The sequence below is a fragment of the Cucumis sativus genome, chromosome 1 (assembly GCF_000004075.3).
Source record: "Cucumis sativus cultivar 9930 chromosome 1, Cucumber_9930_V3, whole genome shotgun sequence".
In the NCBI taxonomy this organism is placed as follows: domain Eukaryota; kingdom Viridiplantae; phylum Streptophyta; class Magnoliopsida; order Cucurbitales; family Cucurbitaceae; genus Cucumis; species Cucumis sativus.
Window position 1 is genome coordinate 10,769,764 of NC_026655.2, and position 9,804 is coordinate 10,779,567.

At 33.2% G+C, this 9,804-nt stretch overlaps 1 protein-coding gene across 1 annotated transcript; it reads left to right on the top strand.

Moving 5' to 3' along the window:
• Positions 1 to 3,283: 3,283 nt before the first annotated feature.
• Positions 3,284 to 5,285, top strand: LOC116401690 (40S ribosomal protein S5). The gene is made up of 2 exons (XM_031880102.1): positions 3,284 to 3,436; positions 4,426 to 5,285. The coding sequence occupies exon 2, from the start codon at positions 4,431 to 4,433 to the stop codon at positions 5,052 to 5,054; it is 624 nt and encodes a 207-aa protein (XP_031735962.1). The 5' UTR covers positions 3,284 to 3,436; positions 4,426 to 4,430; the 3' UTR covers positions 5,055 to 5,285.
• The last annotated feature ends 4,519 nt before the right edge of the window (positions 5,286 to 9,804 follow it).

Below are 9,804 nucleotides of genomic sequence, written 5' to 3' on the forward strand. Positions count from 1 at the left end.
TATTCTAAATTGAGTCTATATATTTTCTATATTGGGGCTACCGATTTAATTTGAGTAACGAAAGATTGATTTTAAGTTGAAGAAAGTGAGGAAGGTCGGAATTCAGGTGATTCTGAGCAAGGTGGACTTCTAGAGAGCTGTAAAGTTCATCCGTTGAAATTTGAAACTGAAATATTGAGGTGAGAAAGACAATTTTCAACAACTTTATCGAAGAAAGTATTTTCATTTGAGTTATGCATTTACAGTTACTAAGCTCTAAATTGGAAATAAGGTTCTGGCCGAAAATGAGTTTATGAGCAATAGAGGTGGTTGGCCAAGAGACAAGGTAAGATTAGGCGAGTTGGGCATGACGTTTTAGATCAGAGAGATTATTAGATGAGGAGGTTGGCGTTGTATGCACGACCTATGCGCAAGACGCACACACGACAAGAAGGCACGTTAGGAGGGCTGCACGAGATGTCAGACACGGGGGCCAAGTGAGGCGCGGTGTGTCTGTGCGCAGGCATGCCCCGGGCGCGTGGTAAACCTCTTGTGAGGTTAGCGCGAGCAGCCCAGCACGCACGGGCAACCCCTACGCGCCAGCCGTGTCAAAGCGATGTTTTAAAGTTGTTTTTGATATTTTGAAAATTTTTAAGTAAATTAAATGAAAGTTGAAAGTTGTTTCTCATTATTTCAGGTCAAGAGAAGAACAAACACATTTACAGACCAAAGTGTAAGCTACTATTTGTGAGTGATAAAGTGAAAGTTGATTTTTTAATTTAATTATCTATCAAATGTTTTAAGCATGTTTTGATGTATGAATTACTTGAGTTTACTGTTTTAGCAAAATGTTTCCAAAGCATGAGATTTAAAATGTTTGACAAGTATTTAAGTAAAGAATAATTTTAGAATGTTTTAGACTATACCATACGATGTATATATATAGCAACCCTTTCGGGGGATATGACATGTGCACAAAGGTTCTTATGATAGAGGTTATCATTAAATACCTATGTATTCTCTCATTGAGAGATTTCTGAGAAGAGGGTGCTACATTTCTTGAGATTACCCACCTCATTGTAGCTATAACAAGATGAGGACTGTTAGAGGGTCCTCCTTGTGTTTCATATGGTATAGCAAGTAAACTGACTTACTATGTTGAAGACGAAGTTTAAAACTAAATTGTTTTTTTTCTTTTCAAATATGCATGTTTTAATAAAAACCATCACTCATTGTGCTATTTTAGCTCATTCTTTCCAAATGTTCTTCCCACTTTTCAGGTAGTGGTCGTGATCTGCAAGCCTGACTGTTGTCTTCAAGTTTGTTGTACAAAATTTGTGATTAGTTTAGTTACTGAGGGTCAATTTTAGTTCAAACCTTATCATGTACATGGTTTTGCATAAGGTTAAGTGCAGTTGTTAAATTTTTGTTTGGTCTGTAAGTATAGTTTGTAATCAATGGCATCTAGCCTCGCCTACTTGTTAAAAAGTATAAGAAGTTGGTGAAGTTTGTTTCTCTTAATTTTCGTTGCATAAGTTTTAAATTATTTCGATTAGGCCTTTTGGTACACATTTTCTATTTGTTTCTTGGGATTTGCTTAAGCTTTCTTCCCATTTGAATCAAGTGTCTTATGTTTCACTTGCTCTTGTGGCTTGAGTAAGAAGAATTTACAACCATGGCTTCACTGCTGCTAGAGACATTTCAGGGGTAGTCTTTCTTGAACTAAGTTTAATTTTCTTCAACAAATTTTGCATATGTGATATCATCATATAAAGTTAGGAAATGTTTGAACTTTAACCATTTCTTTTATGTCAAACCGTAGTCCTCTTATAAACTGGACAATTAGGTATTTTTCATTCTCCATCAGATTTGTTCTAGCTCCTAGTTAGTGGAACTCTTCAATGTATTCAACCATAGATCGAGTCCCTTGTTGAAAACTTTGATATTGGTTGTATTGAGTTTGTTCATAGTTAGGTGGAAGGAACCTAGCTTTCATTAATTTCCTCATTTTCTCCCAAGAGAATTTAGTTTGAGTTAATACACAAAAGCTTAAAGTCTATTAGAATGGGACATTTGTAAACAAAGGAGGTGGACTCCTTTTATAGGCTTAGAGTCATCCACCTTTCTACAAAATAGCTAACGTGGGATTCCCACATCCCACATCTTGCCAAATCCGATTGAACTAACATAAATTTCTTTAGTTCATTTACAGAAAAAAATTAAAGCAGAATTTGATATCCTTTCATTCATCATCTTCTTGTCGGTAATAAGTTTAATTTCATCGTGGGTAGAGAAAAATAAAAAGAAATCAGTATTTACATATACAGAACAAAACGCAAAAATATTTACAGCACATATAACAAAAAAAAAAATGAAGTCACTATTGTTTTTCCATAAATTCTGGATTTTTCCTTGTTGGTTTTGAATTTCTTGGAACGAGTGTTGAATTCCTGCACATCTTCTTCATATTCCCACTTCTTCTTATTCGCAGTTTTTCATCTTCTCTTTTAGAATTTCTTACTTGTTCGTCATATCATGTCATTTTTTTTTTCTTTTTTTTTCACTACAAGATCGTGTACCAAAATCTAAACGATCAGTCAACTATCTGAGATAGATAGAGATAAATCACTATCACTATCTATCCCACATACATAAGCAATAGATCTAAATGATCGTTTACGAAGATCCAAGCTATCGTTTGCCAAGATCATTTAGATTTGGTATAAGATTGTGTACCAATATCATGTACCAAAACCGTTTAGATTTTGTATAAGATTATGTACCAAGATTGTTTAGAGATAGACCACTCTCAATGTCTATCCCAAATAGATAAGTGATAGATTCAAATGATTGTTTACTAAAATCTGAACGATCGTGTACCAATATCTAAATGACCTTTTATACTATATTATACGATCGTTTTAACTAGAAGCTTTTCATGAGCATGTGTGGTCGATTAATCGAGAGATATTTTTGTTATTTCACTTTGTGGGTTTTTTCCTTTCTCAAAATTGTTCTATATACCGTATAAATATTTTTTCACTTTGTTTCATAGTAAAAAAAGTTCCTTGTTATAATCTAAAATTTTACCATATTTTATAAATATTTTAAAAATTTTGCTACTTATGATCATTTAACACAAAAATACATGTAAAAAAGAATAAACTAAATAATTTGTTACTAAGATCGAAAGGTAAATGGCATTCGAAGAAGAAGAAGAAGAAGAAGAAAGAGGTTGGGCAAATAAGAGATACCAAAACCGACTGGTTCGGTTTAAGAATTCGTTCATATCCAACCGAACCGGTTTTTTTTTATATATATATAAGCCTTAGGGTTTCTTTCTTCAACACTTCAGCCGCATCGTTCCTCTTCTCTAGGGCCATAGAGAGACCAGTGCGCCATTGCAGCGCTTAATAACTTCCCCTTCACTCTCTTCATCCTTTGCTTCACTACTACGGTAAGTCGCTCTTACCAGTTCTAGTCTTTTGCTCTTTTGTTATTCTTTTCCTTTGGAGTTTTTTCACTGTTGTAGTTTACTTTGATGCCCAAATTCTATCACGTTTTCAGCTTGTGTTTCGTTTCGTTGCCAGTAGCTGGTGGGTTTTTGAGTTTTGTTGTTTTTGATATGTGCTGTAATTGATTGAAATATTAGAATACTCTAGATCTGTTAACGTTACTCTTGCTCATTTGAGTACCATTGTACTTGTTTATATCTATTTATGAAGTCCTGTTTTTATTAGTCTATTGTTGGTGAGTTGAATAGCAAGAAGTTGATTTTTATCTGTCTAATTTTTTAGTTTTTACAACTTCTATGGAGATGCTTGATTTCATTGCTAATCCGTTAATTTATCTTGGTTGTTTATTTTCCTCTCTTTCTGTTTTTACTCTCATTAAGTTCTTCATTAGGAATGGGGAATGTGGTTAGTTTTCTTTAAGGGAAGGCGAGGATTGGCGTTGTTCAGTTTCCCTGCTTTTATAATTTTGTCCCTGGAATAATTGTATTTGGCTTCTCTTTGCAACTTTTATGCCGCAACCTTCTCTTGTGATTCCAATTTTTAGGTAAATTTTGGATAATAGATTACCTCAACTGATTGATCCTTCCTATCAATTGGTTTCTTGGGTGTTCTCTCTCTGCCTTGGTGTGACAGATGGGAAAATGTGGAGTTCTTGATCGGAAATGGTCCTATTCTTATGATTTTCTCATTTTATCAACACATCTATGATCTATTTCTGCTGCTCCCATTTACATTTGAAATGTAAGAGGTTTTAAATTTCAAAACGTTGTGTGTATTATTTTAGGAAAATGCAGCTTTTTAATCTAAGACTAGAGAGTTAAGCCATCTAATTTGCGGATGGGGAATATGAAAATGATTAGGTATCTGGATATGCATAACATGTTTGATCGAATTAGTGCTCAATTTCTTTGTGTAAATAAATGGTCTACAGGAATAATGGCTGTTGAAGTTGATGTGGCAAGCCAGGAACTGACCCAGTCTCATCACGATGTGAAGCTGTTCAACCGCTGGACCTTTGATGATGTCCAGGTGAACGACATCTCTCTGGTTGATTACGTTGGGGTTGCACCTGCCAAGCATGCCACCTATGTCCCCCACACTGCTGGGAGGTATTCTGTCAAGCGCTTTCGGAAAGCTCAGTGCCCAATTGTGGAGAGGCTCACAAATTCACTTATGATGCATGGTAGAAACAACGGGAAGAAGCTTATGGCAGTCCGGATTATTAAGCATGCAATGGAGATCATTCATCTTCTAACTGATCTCAACCCAATTCAAGTTATTGTTGACGCCGTTGTTAACAGTGGGCCACGTGAAGATGCTACCCGAATCGGTTCAGCCGGTGTTGTTAGGCGTCAGGCTGTGGATATATCCCCTCTGCGTCGTGTTAACCAAGCAATCTATCTCCTTACGACTGGTGCTCGCGAGGCTGCTTTCAGAAATATCAAGACAATTGCAGAATGCTTAGCTGATGAACTTATTAATGCAGCAAAGGGCTCTTCAAACAGTTATGCAATCAAGAAAAAGGATGAGATTGAGAGAGTTGCAAAGGCTAATCGTTGAGGTAATATCTCGAGGTTTGTTTTATGTCACACAACAAGAGTTTTATGTACTATTTTTTTGTCTCTGGCTACATTCTTCTAATGAACACTGAAGTTTAAGGTTCGGGTTTGGTTTCTTTGTTGTGACAATTCATATCTACTTGTTTTAGGTTTTTGAAGTTGAACAAGCTAATGCATGATGTGTTTCTTAAAGTTGGAGTATATTTTCTAGTATTAGTGAAACTTAACTGTCTCATTTGGTTTTTTAGGTAAAATATTTTGCTAAGTGCAAGTTTTGGGTCCATATTGTTGGGGGTGTGCTTCTCTTCTAAGAGTTCAATTTCGTCAAATATTTTTCTTACTAATTCTGAAGAAATCATCTCGTATACTAAATTTTGATGAAATTATTCACTCATTGCCCATTGAGGTCGGTTTGAAATAATCATTTAGTTTTGAGAAATTGTGATAGATGTCTAAAAGGAAAGAATCGTTTTGAATTATATCTACTCTACTAAATTATTGAAATGTCCTTGGAGGGATCCAACGTTGATCTAATGATGCAAGTTTTTCCCCCGGAAAGCACTAGATCATATACCCTATTACCATGGAGAGTGTAGATAGATCAAACCCTTTTTTTCCTAAGTGTATTTTGAAGAAATATATCGTTATTTATCTTTTACATGTAGGGTTTTAGTTGTTTGGATATCCTTCATTGTGGAATCAATTTTAAAATTAACTTGAAGTTTCTCTAGATTATTCATCAATGATTTTGTTATCTTTTACCACACCATGTTCGGACCTCACCGATCTCGTTGAGATATTGAAGATGAGGGATTTAATTGAAGCAAATAAGAGTTATACGAAGTCCCCTAGGTATTCAACTTAGAAACTCTTTTGTTACACGAAATTCCCAACAATTCAACTTAGAAACTCTAATTTTTTAATCACTAAAATTTCCAAATCAATATAATTTCAATCCTAGGAATTGGGTTAGACATATATTGTCCTAAGATCTAACATCTTAGACACAAAAAACATTCACCTTAAGTTTTGAACACTCAAGAGAACTAAGTTTTGAACACTCAAGAGACATGTAACTAAAAAATGAATTACAAATCTAAGCTCTCTTAAATTTGATTAAACTAATTCTACTTGTATGTAATAATAATAAAAAAAAAGGATAAAAATGAAAAGAATATTTAAATTACATCAAAATTATTTAACAAAATATAATTAATAATTTGATGCTCGTTTGAAAAGTTGGTAAATCAAAGCCTTGCAAAGTAGTCATGAAGTCATGAGATGGAGGCAACGTCAATTTCCTAGCAGTCTTTTGGATGGTTTGCAGCTATCGAAAGAACTTGGGGGATGGTTTGCAGCTATCAAAAGAACTTAGGTCACTTGTGAAGTTTTGCTTTAATATCTTTACTTTCTCTGCAAAAGTTCAAAAGATAAATGAGGCAAATTGGGTGGAAGCTCACCTATTAGAAAACTAACTCTTTGGTTATCTTCACAAATTTTAGTTTTTGTTTTCTCATCGATGTTTGCGTATTCTTCATTTTCATATATTTGAAGCAATGATACAACATATGATCAATATTACTTTGGACGCTAATTTTTTGGAAAATATGTCAATTTCAAGTTCACTACTATTTACATCCTCTACCCCACTACCATTAGCCTATGCTCCTTATTACAAGCACATGAGTTCTTGCAATCTAAATCATCACGTTCATGCATTGACATAACAGTTTAAGCTTTTGTTTACATGTAGTGGCATTGAAATTGAGCTTAGATCTAATGTACCTTCAACATTTTATTTGGAGTAGCTTTTTTATCTTGCACCATTTTTTCCAAGTCCTCACAATTTCTCATTAAATTCTTTGTAGAATTGATCCATGGTAATTTCCTCTTCCTCATATATGTTAACCTCAGCAAGTAGTAACAGCTCTTCATTAGTAAGTGTTCACACTTTTGTTCCCTTGCTTTAAAGCTTCTAATCTGTGGAAACTTGAACAAAAGTCTTTTTGCAATACTTCATCGGTCCACATACTCTCAAGAGTATGGGTGGTAGGAGGAAATATAATAAGGGTTGAAGGAGTTGGAGAAATCCGACTAAGAAAAAATCCCGAGTATTTTTGGGTGTGTGAGAAAGTAAGCAGATAAGGTGAAAGAAATAGGTGAGAAATTTATATTTGACCCCTTTAAAAAGAAATTTTTTTTTAGAAAACTTAAAAGACAATCATGGAATGAATTTCATGGCATATCCCTACGAATGTGGAAAATTTCCCATATCCATAGAACAGAAATTATGAGAAGGAAAAAAAAGTTGTGGGGATCAGGGGGCAGATCTCAATTTCTAGGAAACCTCCGACACTCTACATATGTGAGGAAGCCTCCTCAGTTTTTACCTACTAATCTCTCTCGCTGCCGGAGGTATCCATGGATGGGGGAGAAGAAACGATGGGGACTGAGAGGGAAAAAGGATTGACATGAATGCCACGTATCATTTGACCGTTAGGATGATGCAGCATTGGAGAAGGAGGAAGAACAAGGACTGGCGATGGGCGCCGAGGAGTGACACAAATTGGAGAGAGATGGAACGTATATGAATGATGTAGGAGAGGAGAGGTAATTAAGTGAGATAGAATGGAAAGACTTTGGGGGAAGGAGAGGGCATATCGTAAATTTTGGGAACACATATTGAATTCCTAATTTTGTGAAAAATTAAAGAAAGATTTGGTGGCACTAAGCTTTCGATCATGATGCTTTAAATTATTGTGTTGTTAGAAATTGAATTTTGTGACCTTTTCTTTTAACTTCTGGCTCCAAATTAACTTTTACCATAGCAAATTGAATGGGCTACTAACAAATTATCATTGAAAAGCATTTTTGAGTAAATTTACATTAACATTTCACAATATATCCCATCAACAATTTGTTGGGTCAATTGAAGGTTTGGACCATTTAGAATAATTATTCACACTTTAAAGACTTTAAAGACTAAGGGGTGGTTTGACCATCAAATTATGAATGAGTGAAATAAATTATTTTAGCTCACTCTACGTTTGTTCCAAGAATTATCACAATCTTAAGATTATAAATATTCTATTTTTTTCCCTTATTTCTCTTATTTCTCATTCCCACTTTCAGTGTTCCTCTATTTTATTTTGAACTAATTTTTTTACTTTTATTATTTGTTTCTATTTTGTTACAAAAGAAGTATATTTCGAACATCTAATATTAATTGTTAAGCACATTTTTTAAATTGAATAAAAGGGTATTTATAAAAATAGCAAACTAAATCAAAATATTTATAAACTATAGCAAAATTTTGGATTCTATTAATGATAGTCTTCTATTACTATAATATATAAATGACTATGAGCGATAAAATTTGCTATAGGTCGTAAATATTTTGTAAAATTTACTATTTTTGAAAATTCACCGTTAATAATTCACTTTATATGTAAACTCATCTCCAAATTTTGCCCAGTATTGAAACGTTCGCCATTTGTCCAAACTAATACATATGATTAATTCCATTGTTAACCTTACTACTACATTTTTCTCACACCTATTTCTCCATTTTCACACTTAAATAATGAGGTTTTTTAGAAAGTATAACACAACCCCAAAATATATATCATATAGAACAATTTTGAAAAAAAAAAAAAACTACAGATCTACAATAAAAAATACAAAAAATGCTCCAATGAACACGCGATTAATTTGGCACTTACACGCATAATATATTTGGGTACACGATCTTGTACCAATGTACCAAGAACGTTCAGATTTGACTATACGATCATTTAAATTTGACTACTTAATTTTAAACGATTTTTTTTCTAAGATTCATTTGTTACATCGTCTTTTAGATTTGGCTACACGATCGTTCTAAATCTAAACTATTCTTTTCAAGATTCTTTGGTATAAGATCGTTTAGATTTGACTACACAATCATTTACATTTGTGACATTCATTTGGTACTACACGATCGTTTAGAATTGAAGCAAATAAAAAATGACAAAAGAATAAGAGAAGAAAGATGATGAAAATGAAAAAAATGGTAGAAGAAGAATAGATCAACAAAAATGATAAAAAGGAGAAACCTCCAATATTTTAAAAAAATTGTCAACTATATGAACTTTTTAATATTAATATTATTATTATATTTATAAAAATTAACGTAAAATAATGTTGAAAATATTATGTTTTGAAAGTTATAAAAATAGTTTAGAAAACTTATTTTTAAAAATTAAAGTGACTGCAATCCATGAAAAAATAGTGAAATTAAATAAATAATTTAGGTGTAATTAGTTAGCATTTGATTTCAAAATGCTAAAAAATTAGGTTCCATAAAGTACTTTTTACTTAAAATACATCATTTTTTTCTCTATAAGTAAAGAAAAGATATTAGGAAATAAATATTAGGTTTGGTTCAATCTGTTTAGCAATGTTAAAGTGGTGAGAAGGAAAGGTATTGTTAATTAAGAAAATATAACCCTTACATATAAATGCTATCTTTTCAATTTACAACTAAGAGAAACTAAGAGAAACTAAGAGAAACTAAGAGAAACTAAGAGAAAGTAGATTTGATTCTCATGAAGTAAATAAGAAAAAAGAATCCAAATCTACAATGAGAGAAAGCAGCATTAAATCATTGACCTAACTTTACATCAAATCACCATTCTACCCTCCCTCCTCCGTCTTTCATGTCACCAATTCAATGCCCTCACATGCCCTCCGCACCACCTCACATCTATCCA